The sequence below is a fragment of the Bufo gargarizans genome, chromosome 2, assembly GCF_014858855.1.
Source record: "Bufo gargarizans isolate SCDJY-AF-19 chromosome 2, ASM1485885v1, whole genome shotgun sequence".
NCBI lineage: Eukaryota > Metazoa > Chordata > Amphibia > Anura > Bufonidae > Bufo > Bufo gargarizans.
Window position 1 is genome coordinate 709,705,555 of NC_058081.1, and position 16,367 is coordinate 709,721,921.

Genomic DNA, 16,367 nt, shown 5'->3' on the forward strand with positions numbered 1-16,367 from the left:
GTACTACATATCTAATGCAAGAACTAATAAATCATAGTTGCTACTATGGCTCCGCTCCAGCCTAAAATGCTGACTTTTGCTGTGTGTTCCCATGATTCATGTACACCGTCTTCTTGACTAATTTCAAGTTTCCTTGTGTAAATTGAGAAATTAAATTACTATCTTCTTCACCTTTTGTCTCTGGGAGCAGCAGGTTGAGCGTTGAGGAAACTGATAGCTATATTGATTTATCTGGAAAACAAACGGAAAAAGAAAGGAATGTCCACGAAGCAAGTGAGGGAGGAGAGGAACCATCTCGTCCCACCCATAGATGGATTAATCAGACTCAACCACTAGACCAGACTTTATCAGAAATATGGAGAAAACTAGTTGAGAACTTCCAGCAGATGTACCTCATTCTTTGCTATATTCTCCATCCTATTTGCAAACATTTCCTCCAAGATCTGGATGTGGTGGATTCTCTGCTTCTGCTGACCGTCAACTTCTGGCGTTGTTTAAAATGGGCAGTAATACTAGTCATAATCACATACATTTATATCCTCTTCTGCTGTGGTGAGTATTTTCAAGGGTTATGATGTCATCATTGTCATTTATGATGTCACATGTCTCATGATATTCACTATTTGTACAATTGCGCCGACACTGCCTATCTCTCTTGTGTGGTTTCCGTCCCAGGTAATCCTTCCTGCAGTAGGTTTAGTATCTTCAAAATTGTATTCGCAACAAGGGGTCAGCACATGAAAATAGTATTTTTCTTTTGTTGAAGCAATGCCACACAAGGTATTCACATTTGCGGATCCGCAAAATACGAATGTGGTCCTTGTGCATTCTACAACTAGTGCAGGGACTACTGACAAAAGCCTATTCTTGTACACAAAATGGACAAGAATAGGACAGGTTCTGTAATTTGAGTGCCGGCCGGATGAAAGCACGCAGATGACATCACCAAATTTCACAAAGAAATTCGCTTTGTGACTAATTACTTTATCACAAAGTGCATTTCTTTATATGTAGTGGGAACAATGATGGGGAACGGTAATTGCGCCACCCCCTGTCCTTGAACCCCTCAGATACTGCGTTCATCACTGATCGAGGCTACCATTTAAGCTTTTTAAGGGTTAATCAGGGTAAAGAAAATACTCACCTCCATCCATTTGATTGCATAGAGGCCGCAACGGCCATCTTGATTGAAGACACTACGCAAAATCTCATCATGGGTCACCACGTGTGAGATTTTGCATGGTATCTTCAATCAAGATTCCTGCAACAGCCTCTTCGAGCTCAAATGGATGAGGTGCAGCGGCCGGTCCACAGGGGCAATATGCGAGTGTTGGTGGGCTGATGGGGTGGTAGTTGTTTACTCACTGTTCTGTAGAGCTCCCTGGGCCGGTGTGCAGTGAATGGAAGGACAGCACCAGTTCCTTCGGGGCACACTCTGTTGCCCAGGGACTCCCACCAGATGGTGGTTGAGATGCCCTAGGTGGAATGGTTTAAGGTGCAGTGGAGGCAAGGTACCTGGTGTTTCTGATGCCAGCACCGTTAGGTGCAAAGAAAGGTGGTAGAAAGGATGAGGAGTCAATGATTGTAAACAACTGAACTTTTTACTTAATCAATTTTCTTGAAGTAGTTAGTGCAGTACATTTACATGGCAAGGGTGACAACCCATATGATCGGTTTAGCTACAATCCTAGTAACAGGCTTGACAATAGGTGCATTGAGATTTTCCTTTGGCTGGTATGAGAGAGTTCCTTTCTAACTGTCCTCCCTTTGTCCACACTCTAGCCGTCAGATACTGGAAATAATAATGACTCATTCTTCTGTTTGGCAACCCACAGGGCGGTCTCACTAATGGCAGGCATGAATCCTCTGCTCCATTGTTTGCACTGCTTGGTTTTAGAAAAACTGGTCCACAATGTCCATAGATGTGATGAAGTGGAGAACCGCACTTTATTCAATAGGCTCTGGTGCCAATCAAGGGCTGAGAGCAGCCAATGTACATATAGTGAGATTGAGGCACACAGATTTTAAGTGTTGCAATTCAAAGTATATATTTAGTTTCACAGTAGTTTCATCCAATTGCCCAATATTTGTTTCCAAGGTACAAACAGAATCTCTAGACCGGACGTTTAGGTCACATTAGACCTTCATCAGCGGTCACATTTTATCTGCAATAATATACAATAATGTACAGTTGCAAGAAAAAGTATGTGAACCCTTTGGAATGATAGGGATTTCTGCACAAATTGGTCATAAAATGTGATCTGATCTTCATCTAAGTCACAACAATAGACAATCACAGTCTGCTTAAACTAATAACACACAAAGAATTAAATGTTACCATGTTTTTATTGAACACACCATGTAAACATTCACAGTGCAGGTGGAAAAAGTATGTGAACCCTAGACTAATGACATCTCCAAGAGCTAATTGGAGTGAGGTGTCAGCCAACTGGAGTCCAATCAATGAGATGAGATTGGAGGTGTTGGTTACATCTGCCCTGCCCTATAGAAAACACACACCAGTTCTGGGTTTGCTTTTCACAAGAAGCATTGCCTGATGTGAATGATGCCTCACACAAAAGAGCTGTCAGAAGACCTACGATTAAGAAATGTTGACTTGCATAAAGCTGGAAAGGGTTATAAAGTATCTCCAAAAGCCTTGCTGTTCATCAGTCCACGGTAAGACAAACTGTCTATAAATGGAGAAAGTTCAGCCCTGCTGCTACTCTCCCTAGGAGTGGCCATCCTGTAAAGATGACTGCAAGAGCACAGCGCAGACTGCTCAATGAGGTGAAGAAGAATCCTAGAGTGTCAGCTAAAGACTTACAAAAGTCTCTGGCATATGCTAACATCCCTGTTAGCGAATCTACGATACGTAAAACACTAAACAAGAATGGATTTCATGGGAGGACACCACAGAGGAAGCCACTGCTGTCCAAAAAAAAACATTGCTGCACGTTTACAGTTTGCACAAGAGCACCTGGATGTTCCACAGCAGTACTGGCAAAATATTCTGTGGAAAGATGAAACCAAAGTTGAGTTGTTCGGAAGAAACGCACAACACTATGTGTGGAGAAAAAGAGGCACAGCACACCAACATCAGCACCCCAACTGTGAAGTATGGTGGTGGGGGCATCATGGTTTGGGGCTGCTTCGCTGCGTCAGGGTTGGAAGGATTGCTATCATCGAAGGAAAAATAAATTCCCAAGTTTATCAAGACATTTTGCAGGAGAACTTAAGGCCATCTGTCCACTAGCTGAAGCTCAACAGAAGATTGGTGTTGCAACAGGACAACAACCCAAAGCATAGAAGTAAATCAACAACAGAATGGCTTAAACAGAAGAAAATACGCCTTCTGGAGTGGCCCGGTCAGAGTCCTGACCTCAACCCGATTGAGATGCTGTGGCATGACCTCAAGAAAGCGATTCACACCAGACATCCCAAGAATATTGCTGAACTGAAACAGTTCTGTAAATAGGAATGGTGAAGCATTACTCCTGACCGTTGTGCACGTCTGATCTGCAACTACAGGAAACGTTTGGTTGAAGTTTTTGCTGCCAAAGTAGGTTCAACCAGTTATTAAATCCAAGGGTTCACATACTTTTTCCACCTGCACTGTGAATGTTTACATGGTGTGTTCAATAAAAACATGGTAACATTTAATTCTTTGTGTGTTATTAGTTTAAGCAGACTGTGATTGTCTATTGTTGTGACTTAGATGAAGATCAGATCACATTTTATGACCAATTTGTGCAGAAATCCATATCCTTCCAAAGGGTTCACATTTTTCTTGCAACTGTAAATGAGCTGGAATTGAAACACTGAAGAAATTGTGGTATATACGTTCAGTAATATAGAAATATATGACAATCCAAAATGTTGCTAGATATGCAAGAGATACGACTAGTGTTGAGCGGACTACTGGATGTTCGGGTTCGACAGGTTCGGCCGAACCTCACAAAAAAGTTTGAGTTCGGGACCCGAACTTGACCCTGAACCCCATTGAAGTCAATGGGGACCCGAACTTTGGAGCACTAAAATGGCTCTAAAAAAGTCATGGAAATGGCTAGAGGGCTGCAAATGGCAGCAAAATGTGGTTAAGAGCATGTCAAGTGCTCTGCAAACAAATGGGGATAGGGAAATGACTTCAAATAACATAAAATATGTAAAAATAAAAAATAATAATCTTGATCTAGAAAGGGGGAGGTGGAGGAGGCGGATGTGGCGGTGTAGGTCGAAGAGGTGGTGGAGGAGGAGGAGGTAGCCAACACTGTTTTTTGTTTTTTATTTTATTATTTATATTTTTTTGTTTCAATTTGGGAAGACCCCACAACAATGGGAAATATAATAAATAAAACAAAGAGAAAGTACGCTGGAGTACAACAATGGCTGGGTGAGGCCGGTATACATGTCTATTCTGCACACCGTACGGACAAGTCCTGTGGGATCCATGCCTGGGTCATTTTAATGAATGTGAGCTTGTCCACATTGGCTGTGGACTGGCAGCTGCGCTTCTCTTTGATAACCCCCTCCTGCCGTGCTAAACACACGTTCAGATAATACACTGGCTGCAGGGCAGGCCAGCACCTCCAAGGCATAAAGGGCAAGCTCAGGCCATGTGCCCAATTTGGAGACCCAGAAGTTGAAGGGGGCAGACCCGTCATTCAGTACGTGTAGGCGTGTGCACACATACTGCTCCACCATGTCACACTTCCCCGTGATGTCCACGATCCAATTGGATATTTTCTCTATCAACTTTCGATGTTCTTTTATGCGCCTACCATGGTGATCATGGTTAACGGGGAATCAGGGTTCAATGCCGGAGCATGAGAAAGGGATACCACATCCAAGGGAGGTCAATTGATGAAATTAAATGTGATCGAGCGGAAATGTAGGATAAATTATAGAAGCAGAAGCTTCCAAGTAAAGGAGGGGGCGCGCGGCAATTACCCACTCCTGACTCATGAAGGTAGTGACGATAAATAACAATACAGGACTCTTAAGATGCCCTGTTATTGGAATGATTAATAAAAAATTATAGGGAATGTCACTGGGGTATTTTGGATTTGAAAACATTCTTGCGCCTACCATGTTGATCACGGGTAGCGGCGAATCAGGGTTCCACGCCGGAGAGGGAGCATGAGAAAGAGACCACATCCAAGGAAGGTCAATAGCTGCAATGTGATCGAGCTGAAATGTGGGACAAGTTATTAAAGCGGAAGGATCGAATGAAAGGAGGGGGCGCGCGTCAATTAAAGATGGATTTTAGAAATTTAAGTCCCTGTCACCTATGCAGAGCAGGGGTTTTTCATCGGCAAAAATGGGTTAATGTCACCCACCAATGGAACAGACGATTTTTTTAAATTTCGGTCCCTGTCATCTATGCAGAGCAGGGGTTTATTCACGGCAAAACTGGTAAAATGTCACCCAAGAATTTAAGACGCTTTTGCACCCTGCTCCCTCTTCTGCTGTGCTGGTGGCTCTGTGCGACCACCGCCTCTTCCTCCAAACTGCACACGTCACTCGCATGACCTTGATTCCATGTGGGGTCTAATACCTCATCATCCTCCACATCATCTTCCACCCACTCTTTACCCCTGCCCTCCTTGTCGGTCTGCAGACTGCAGAAAGCTGCAGCAGTTTGTACCTGTGTTTCGTCATCATCAGAGACGTGCTGCGATGGTCCTCCCATGTCCTCATCCTGAAACATAAGTGGTTGGGCATCAGTGCACTCAATCTCTTCCACTTTCGGTACAGGGCTATGTGGATGGCCCACGGAAACCCTGCCAGCAGAGTCATCAAAAAGCAGAAGAGACTGCTGCATGACTTGGGGCTCAGACTGCTTGGCTGATTTGCAAAGGGGTTAGGTGAAAGACTGATGGCCATGGACTGTAGGTGCCAACTCTGATCTTTCAGCAGGAGACTGGGTGGGGGACAATGTGAAGGAACTGGAGGCACTGTCAGCCACCCAATCTACTATCGCCTGTACTTGTTCTGGCCTCACCATTCGTACTGCCCTAAATGCAGTGTAGGCCGCAAATGTACTTTCTAGCGCAAAAGAGGAGCATTTGTCACCCAACAATGTAACAGACGAATTAGTGAAATGTATTTCCTTGTCCAATATGTAAATCAGGGGTATATCACAGCCAAAAATTGGTGAATGTCACCTGACAATGTATTAAACAAATTAGTGAAATTTATTTCCCTGTCCACAATGTAGAGCAGGGGTATATCACAGCCAAAAATTTGGGATATGTCACCCGACAATGTATCACACAAATTAGTGAAATGACTTAAATAAAATAAAATACGTAAAAATTTAAATAATAATCTTTATCTAGGAGGTGGAGGTCCATATGGAGTAGTAGGTTGAGAAGGCGGTGGACATAGCGGTGTAGGTGGAGGAGGAGGTAGCCAACACTGTTTTTTGGTTTTAATATTTATTAATTTTTTTGTTTAAATTAGGGTACTCTCCGAAAGAGTATGACATATAAAAAATACAACAATGAACAAGTGCGCTGGAGTATAACAATGGCTGGGTAAGGCCGGTATACATGTCTATTCTGCACAAGGTACGGACAAGTCCTGAGGGATCCATGCCTGGTTCATTTTAATAAACGTGAGCTTGTCCACATTGGCTGTGGAAAGGCGTCTGCGCTTGTCTATATACTGTCTGTTATTAACATATAATCAGTATGGACCGCATGCACCCTTATATAGGTGCCCAATATTTATAACAAATAGATCCATTATGGTCTCCAGTACTTAGCACAATACTCCAAATGAGGTCTCACTAGTGCTCTGTAGAGCGGCATGAGCGCCTCCCTCTTTCTACTGGTAATTCCACTCCCTATACACCTAAGCATTCTGCTAGCATTTCCTGCTGCTCTATGACATTGTCTGCCTACCTTTAAGTCTTCTGAAATAATGATCCCTAAATCCCTTTCCTCAGATACTGAGGTTAGGACTGTATCACTGATTTTATATTCTGCTCTTGGGTTTTTACGCCCCAGGTGCATTATCTTGCACTTATTAACATTAAAGTTTAGTTGCCAGATTTTTGACCATTCCTCTAGTTTTCCTAAATCCTTTTCCATTTGGTGTATCCCTCCAGGAACATCAACCCTGTTACAAATCTTTGTGTCATCAGCAAAAAGACACACCTTACCACTGAGGCCATTTCGCTGATAAAGATATTAAACAATATGGGTCCCAGAACAGATCCCTGAGGTACCCCACTGGTAACAAGACCTTGGTCTGAATATACTCATTTGACTACAACCCTCTGTTGTCTGTCCCTCAGCCACTGCCTAATCCATTCAACAATATGAGAGTCCAAGCCCAAAAACTGCACTTTATGGATAAGCCTTCTATGTGGGACAGTATCAAAAGCCTTACTAAAGTCTAGATAAGCGATGTCTACTGCACCTCCTCCATCTATTATTTTAGTCACCCAATCAAAAAAATCAATAAGATTAGTTTGACATGATCTCCCTGAAGTAAACACATGCTGTTTTTCATCTTTCAATGCATGGGATTTTAGATGTTCCACAATCCTCTCCTAAAGTATGGTTTCCAATAATTTCCCCACTATTGATGTCAGGCTTACTGGCCTATAGTTGCCCGATTCCTCCCTACTACCTTTCTTGTGAATGGGCACAACATTTGCTAATTTCCAATCTTCTGGGACGACTCCTGTTACCAGTGATTGGTTAAATAAATCTGTTAATGGTTTTGCTAGTTCACCGCTGAGCTCTTTTAATAGCTTTAGGTGTATCCCATCAGGCCCCTGTGACTTATTTGTATTAATTTTAGACAGCTGACTTAGAACCTCTTCCTCTGTAGAGACACATGAATCAAAAGATTCATTAGTCTTCCTTCCTAACTGAGGTCCTTCTCCTTCATTTTCCTTTGTAAAAACTGAACAGAGGTATTCATTGAGGCAGTCAGCTAGTTCTTTATCTTCTTCCATATATTGGGCAATTGGATGAAACTACTGTGAAACTAAATAAATACTTTGAATTGCAACACTTAAAATCAGTGTGCCTCAATCTCACTATATGTACATTGTCCATAGAGGCATGTGGTAATCGACAACTTTGCTCCTAGTCGTCCGGCTGTGTCCAGGTGCTTTTAGGCTTCTCCCGGTCACTGGTGCTGTGTAGTCCTATAAGCTAATGCTGCTTCTATCTCCACTAGACTTTCTCTATATCCACAATTTACTCTGGTCTGTGCTAGGTAGCTGTAAGGATGTTCTTCCCACTCCCTCAGCTTGGCCAGGGCCAAGGGGCTAAGATAGCAGCTACATATTGGACTTTTCTTCTCCTGCTCCTCATGCATCACTACCTCTCTCCTTACTCCTCAGCTAACTTCCTTCCTTCTACACAGAACTGACACACCCTATGGTATATATATATATAGTGCCAGAACCACCTAGTGGTGAATGGATGCAACTACCAGCCTGTTTTAAGAAATTTGCAGAAAATACATAGAAATACATAAATAATAATAAAAATACAATGGCATAGGATGACATACATGAGATTTAAGGGGCCCACTTCCAACACGGAGTGGGACACTGCAGAGGTAAGTCTGTATATTTTTTTTTGGGGGGGGGGGGGGTTACCGCCATTTCAGGGAAAATTGATTAGTTACCACCAAGCGTGAGGAAATTCGGCTTTGCGGCAAATAACTATTTTCCTGAAATTCGTATAGAAGACAATTCCACACTAATATAGCAAATGAAAGAAAGTAACATGAAAATTGACCCAGTATAATAAATGAGGTCGCATACTAATGGTAAAGCCACAGGAGAGTTAAAATGAAGCATAATTGCTTATCCCAATAAGAAATACAATATACATCTACTAATAATAAAAAGATTACCTATCAAACCTGACCTAATGCCCAAGGACACATTACATCACCGACAAACACAAAAATGTGACCCCCAAAATAATCGCCAACTGTATATCAAAGTAAAAAGGATATTCCTTACAGCGGTTGTGCAGCCTGTTTATATTTAATTGGTGGTTGTCCGACACCTGACACCTCCGCTGTTTTGCGAGCACTGCTTCCTCTTACGCGTCGCCTCCCTTGGCGCCGCGGTGTAATGTAATTACAAGTACTTGCTCCATTCATACACTGCACTTTCAATACGATGGGCTGTGTAATTAAGACGAAGTAGCACTCGCATTGAGCGCCACCTCCTCTTTAAACAGATGAAGTCACACGACATCAATGCTGATCAGACACAAACCTCATATAGGGCACAAGAGCTTAGCGGTTGCAATACACTCAAGGTGGTGTAAATATAAAGCACAAGCCCAGTTCACCAGTGGGTAATTCCCAGAACCACGGATAACACCTGGATCGGATGTACCAATCTTCACACAAAAATACGGAGAAATGGATTTCTCCAAATTTTTGACTCAAGGTTGGACGTTTCAGTAACCACTAGTTAAGCCTCATTCACTCGTCAGTGTTTCACAGACGTGTACTGTACGTGTTCTCCACGGACAGCACATGTCCCATTCATTTTAATGTGTGTATTCACACATTAGTGTTTTAGCACGGTCCGTGGGTCAGTGTTTTTAGCATGAACGTCCATTATAGTCTTATGGGTCGGTGAAAATCACGGATGTAACACGGATGCAATCCCCTGTTTCACGGATCAAGAGATGCTTTGAAAATTACTTTTCAGCTGTTCAGTGTCAGTGAAATACAGATGCAACACGGACAGCAAAAAACGTATACACAGACCCAACACGGATCCTTCACGGACAGCTTCACAGACGCATCACTGACCACTTGCTCACGGATTTGAGCACGGACGTGTGAATGAGGCTTTACCCCCCAGTAGGTGGAACTAAAGAGACATTATTGCCTTGGTAGTGAGATGATCTTCATAAAACATGCAAACGAAATCCGTGCACTTTTTACATAATGTTGTGAGTGCTGTTTGTAGCGAATTGATGCTATGCTGGAGTTCTGAAGTTCTTATTCTGTGCTTTGATTGCCGTTAATTCCTCTGCTTACACTTAGAGAGATTGATTGTAATTAGGCTACTTTCACACTAGCGTTCGATCGGATCCGTTCTGAACGGATCCGATCATATTAATGCAGACGGAGGCTCCGTTCAGTACGGATCCGTCTGCATTAAAATGGCAAAAAAAAGCTAAGTGTGAAAATAGCCTCGGACGGATCCGTCCAGACTTTCAATGTAAAGTCAATGGGGGACGGATCCGCTTGAAGATTGAGCCATATTGTGGCATCTTCAAACGGATCCGTCCCCATTGACTTACATTGTAAGTCTGGACGGATCCGTACGCCTCCGCACGGCCAGGCGGACACCCGAACGCTGCAAGCAGCGTTCAGCTGTCCGCCTGTCCGTGCGGAGGCGAGTGGAGCGGAGGCTGAACGCCGCCAGACTGATGCAGTCTGAGCGGATCCGCTCCATTCAGACTGCATCAGGGCTGGACGGCTGCGTTCGGGTCCGCTCGTGAGCCCCTTCAAACGGAGCTCACGAGCGGACACCCGAACGCTAGTGTGAAAGCAGCCTTATTGTAAAGCAATCCAAACCCGACTCGCATAACACTAATTGCAATGATTAAAACAAAGCTGATAAAAATTTGTTTTTTAGCTCACACAGTCCTATCAGTCTGCTCATCTCTGCTTGGCCTTAGAGAGAAAATTTTCCACCGAGTAAAAAAGCCATTGCAAGAGTAAGTCCTTACCATCATGGGGGGAATTTTTGAAGTTAGTTTTGCTTTGCCATAAATTGCTGTTACGAGTTATGGAAATAATTAAATATAGCACTGTAAATCTGATGGTCAGCCATATATACATAAGCTAAGCAAGTTTTAAGCAAAAAAAAATATATTTCTTAATTTTCCAGATTTTCTTCTGGCCCTTTGTTTACCTGCAATAACAACAATCTCTGAAGTTTTCCTCATGAATACTTGTGCCCCCCCCCCCCCCTGCTCTGCAAAGTGATTGAGTAAAAGTGCTGCCCTGAGTGACATGTCTGACTGCTGGGATACTCAGCAGCATGTTGTATGTGTAGGACTACAAGTCCCAGCTGTACAATGACACTGCTGATACACACAGGATCTTCCCACTACCTGTTCTTGTGCAATGCTCTGCAGAACTCCTCCAGTCTTCCAGCTATGTGTCTGCAGGTTAAGAAGGGCAGATCCTGTGTCTCTTCACTGCCTGCAGCTGCTGTGCAAAGCCACCAACCCTGAGTGTGTGCTGTTAAAGGGGTTAAAGTTTCCTAAACAATCCAGTGGGAGGGAGACACAGGGCCGACAGCAGCAGGTGGCGTGGCCAGAACAGACACAGACTTGCTTTCTCAGGCTTGTGTACCAGACATTATCAGAGCAGGGAGGGATGCTGACATCACAGGTCATGCGACCCTCAGTGAAATCCGAGAAAGGAGCCACTGCAGATAAAGTATGTGCATTGTAAAGCCCTTACATTTGATTAGTTAGAAACATACAAAGAACAAAAAAATAACTCAGAGAACCCCCAAAGCCTTGTAACACATATTCTCCCCTAGTCCCAATATTTTATTATTTTATCTACTAACCTTATGTCCACATACACAATATCCACAGCCTTACCCTGGTCCAATCTGGAACTTACCTCTACCTTGAAGTTGATCAGATTAGTTTGACAGGACCGGTCCTTCATAAACCCCTGTTGAAGCTGGTCCTTCATAAACCCCTGTTGAAGCTGGTCCTTCATAAACCCCTGTTGAAGCTGGGTGATAAGTTTATTATCATTGAGAAACCTTCAAGACTTTTGCCCACAAGAAGTTAAACTTTCAGGTCTATAGTTTTGGGAGCCACATTTCTTACGTGCTAGTCCTGTGGAGCAGACACTGTCATTAGAGATAAGCAAAGTTTTGAAAAATTCCATTTGACTGCTTCGACGAACTTTGACAAGAAATTCCATTTGTTACAAATTACTTAATCGGGAATCGCTTTCCATTGTATGGAGCGGGTGCAATGACGGGTGGCTGCGATTGCACCGCCCCCCTCGTTTAATCCCTCAGATGCCAGGACCAACGCTGTTCTTCTCAAGGCTGGCATGAAGGTGCCTGGAAGTGTTTAAAGACTGTGACCCTAACCTCTGGAGGTGTTTGACCCGTCACCTCCGCTGGCTCCCTGGTGAATCCCTCAACATTTGAGGTTTTAGCAGAGTGGGCACAGGCAGGAGAGTGATGTCTTATGTCAGCTCCTACCCTAAGCTTCCTCCACTCCGCTGTACCAATGTGGAATGCAGGCTATTAGCAGAGCGCCGCAAGTGCAGGGCAGCAGCTGACGGGTCAAACATCTCCAGAGGTTTTTGTAATAATTGTTCGTTGTTTTGTCCTTAAACATTTTCAGACACCTCGATGTCATGCTTGAGAAGAGCAACGCTGGAACTGGAAGGGGCGGCAACTAGGGATGAGAGAATTGACTTCAGATGAAACATCCAAAGTCGATTCGTATAATACTTAGTTTGAATACTGTATAGAGCGAGCGCTCCGCACAGTATTAGAATGTATTGGCTCCTATGAGCCGAAGTTATTACTTCACTAAGTCTCGCGAGACTTCGCATAATTTCATAAATCAATTTTTACTGTAAAAAAACATTTCCCGAACTCGGGTTCGGTTCCAAGGTACCACTTGGTAATAACTTCGGCTCATAGGAGCCAATACATTCTAAGGGCTCATGCACACGACCGTTGTTGTTTTGCGGTCCTTTTTTTTACGGATCCGTTGTTCCGTATCTGAGGTTTTTTTTCTCTGATTTAAGTCCTCTTCCGTTCCACTATTCCACAAATAATATCCGTATGGTTTCCGTATGCGATCGTTTTTTTGCAGATCGGAAACTGAAACAGTAACTTATTAATCACCAAACACATGAGCTATATAGACTGGGCATAGCATTTCTACAGTATGGATCTGCAAAATACGGATGAAATACGAATAACATACGGATGTGTTCCGTGTGCGTTCCGTACTTTTTGCGGACCCATTGACTTGAATGGGGCTTCGGACCGTGATTTGCGGACATTAATAGGACATGCACTACTTTTTTGCAGAACGGAAATACGAAAAGGAATGCACACGGAGTACCTTCCGTTGTTTTTGCGGACTCATTGAAGTGAATGGTTCTGCATATGGTCCACAAAAAAATACGGAATGGAAGCGGATAGAAAATACATTCGTGTGCATGAACCCTAATACTGTACGGAGCGCTTGCTCCATACAGTATTCAAATGAAGTATCATGCGAATCGACTTCGGATGTTTCACTCATCCCTAGCGGCAACGTACAGTATGCCCCTGCCTGTACAGCACTCAGTTTGGCCGCAGTGGAGTCTGTACTCCCATACACAGCGGTTTACGGGTGAAAGGAGCTTCAGGTGCCTATTTCACTAGGAAAAGCAAAAATAAGATAAAAAAGTATATTACAAATATGGATTATAGATGTTAATAAAATTAAAGTGAAAGTTTAGATACATTTCTAATGAGCTTGCCTATGAGGGTCCCGTCTGCAACCCACCTCCTCCTGCCCATGCAAAGCCCATTTTTTGGAAAAGTGCTGAGGGTGTCTAAAAAGATGCAAATTTTGTCACATTGCACTTGAGACAAAATGTATGACTTTTGTATTCCAATTTCTAGAGTTTTAATAACTTCCCTGGTGTTTTGTGCTTAATAATAATCATTTTGAATTTTTAGAACTGCTGGAGACACATCTGAAGATCTTCGTTCCATTGTTATCCATGTGTAGAGGGAGGACTCCACCAAACAGCCTCCTGTATCTCAGCTACGTGACTTGATTGGACTGCTGGAAACACCTCAACAGATCTTCATTCCGTCTTTATTGATGTGTAGAAGGAGAACTCCACCACAGCCCCCTATGTCCAAGTTACTGGTTTTAGAGTTTTTGCTTGTAGTTACTCTTTTACATATTTTAGACTATTAGATCAAATACCGTAGAAGGCATTTTATAAGTTTATGGCAGTGCTCATTGCCACTTTTTATTAATGTGTATGTTTAGAAATTACAATAGGAATGGTTATCATTGGAGTAACACTTAGCAGTGCAGTAAAGGGTAAAACCGTTTCTACCAGAGCTGCTGAAGAAATTGTCCCTACATTTTTGGGTTCAGTTCTCTTACATGGGACTTACTCCACTATTGTTACAATAGTACTTGAACTGTTTGAGTTGTCAATATATTTTAATTGCATATGTGGTATATAGATGATGATTTGATAGGGTAGCAGATACTAGGATAAATACTGTCTGTGTTTTGTCTGATTAAGCAGGGTTGTGGAGAGCAATCCTTCCTAGTGTAGCGTTAAGGGCCTGTCAGGTCTACAAGGCAGGCAGAGATATAGAGAGCAAGGGAAGGAACCACCACCGTGGACCACAGTTTGATGCAAGCTGTTGATGCAAAGCATTAAAGGGGTATTTCACAGGATAAGGTATAACTATCAGATTGGTGGGGGGCCCCAGCGGCCACCGCTCCATTAGTTTCTATGGGAGCATCGGAGGTAGCCGAGTACAGTGCTCGTCTATTTCCGTCACTGCCATTGAAATGAATGGAGCAGCAGTACACATTTCTAATGCTCCGTCCATTTCAAGGGGGCTACACTGTTCTCATAATCGGTGGGGTTTCCATCAGTAGGACCCCCACCGATTTGATAGGGGATAACTTGTTATAACCAGAATACCCCTTCAGAATTCTGTGAATTGTACCGAGCAGATGTGAAACGTCCAAGCTTGAACTGTCCTCCGTGAAGCAGAAATGTATTACTAGGTTTGTGACAAGTAAAGCCCACCTGTGAGTTTACATCCAGCTCCTGTTTCAGTGGTTCACTCGGGAGCAGTACATTTGTGTGCAGAACCTCCATTTTTATTTCATATGTGAGCACCCTGGGGAGGAAATCAGAAATGGCCGCCCCCATGTGTCTTAACCAGCTTTGCTCATGCAACAACCTCCTCAGGTTCCCACTTTTAGGTTATCACACTATGACATGTAATAAAATTCCACGGATTCCATAGTTACCAATAAAATTAGTGACACTTAAACTCCAGCCCTTGGAAAGCACTTAATCTGCCCACCTTTGTGGTAAATTAGCCTTTTCTCGCCTCTTCCTTATTGGTGTCACCCCTATCCTGCCTTCCAGCCTTATTCTTTGCTCTACACAATACAGGGGACTCCTGTCTGCCATGTGCCTGAGCCACACACTGACACACTTCCTGTAATCGGCCCTTTCTTACAGTCTTCCATTTCTGCACCACTACAGAGGCCTCTAGTGGCAGAAATCATTATTGCAGGTTTAACTTCAAAACATTGTATTACCTGCTTTTAAAACTAAGAAAGCAAATAAGCCAGTAATACGAGTATATAGTCACATTGGTAAGAGGTGCTAATGTAGTTTACTGCTCTCGGGTGTCTGTGAATTTGTGACCATACAATAGCTCTTAGGAGATAAAAATGGCTGCTGAGCCCTCACTCTACAAATCACATATTTATTTTTGCATTTACTACACGCATTACAAAATTGTTGAAACATTCGTAATGCTTTTTTAACCACTTGCTAAACCTAAATGCCATGTTGTCGGTGTAAATCTATGTAGTTTTATTTTCTTCTGATAGTTTTCTAATGTTACATAGATTTAAATAATAACTTTCTAGCAGCTTGCAACCACCACTAGGGGGAGCTTAGGAGCTTGATGCATACAGATTTATTTAGAAGTTCGATGAGAGATGTGTACAGTAAGGTCTTAAGCCAGGGGCGTAGCTAAAGGCTCATGGGCCCTGGTGCAAGAGTTCAGCTTGGACCCCCTACTTTGTGGCAAGGGACAGGGAAACACATAGCCTTCGTGCCACCTGAGGAAAAAATTGAAACAGCATCCCCCCCCCAATCCAAATTCTTCCTTTCAGCCAGAGGTGTAAGTTGACCAGCATGTACTTTCTATAATATCAGTGTCCTCTTATATAGCACAAGGGTCTTTGGGCCCCCTTAGGCTCCTGGGCCCGGTAGCGACTGCTACTTCTGCACCCCTATAGCTACACCCCTGTCTTAAGCTCCCCCTTGTGGTGTCTGCAGGTACTATATGGCTGTGTGAAATAGGACATTTGGTGCTCAGCAAAAAATAGAGCTCCAGCGACTCAATTATAATTAGAGATGAGCGAATTTCCGCTTAAGAAATTCGTTCACGCTTTGTTTGGTGGTAAAAGGTGAATTGCTTTATGGATTCTGTTACCACGGACCATAATGCAATTCTATGACGGAATGCATAACAGAATGCCTTTAGAGGCATTCCGTTATTCATTCTGTCATAATAGAAGTCTATGGGCTGC

General features: G+C 43.1%; 1 protein-coding gene across 10 annotated transcripts in view; it reads left to right on the forward strand.

Annotated features, from left to right (window-relative positions):
* The window catches only part of LOC122929100, a 66,808-nt gene extending 50,908 nt beyond the window's left edge, over positions 1-15,900 (forward strand). For 8 of the 10 annotated variants that reach the window (XM_044282558.1, XM_044282559.1, XM_044282562.1 and 5 more), the window contains 3 exons: positions 191-552; positions 10,643-10,724; positions 13,733-15,900. In XM_044282558.1, coding sequence (XP_044138493.1) covers positions 191-552; positions 10,643-10,724; positions 13,733-13,784 — 496 coding nt within the window. In that variant the 3' untranslated portion in view covers positions 13,785-15,900. Of the gene's footprint in view, positions 1-190; positions 553-6,465; positions 6,518-10,642; positions 10,725-13,732 lie in introns of those variants that run through there. The other 2 variants (XM_044282560.1, XM_044282561.1) reach the window with 2 other exon arrangements.
* The last annotated feature ends 467 nt before the right edge of the window (positions 15,901-16,367 follow it).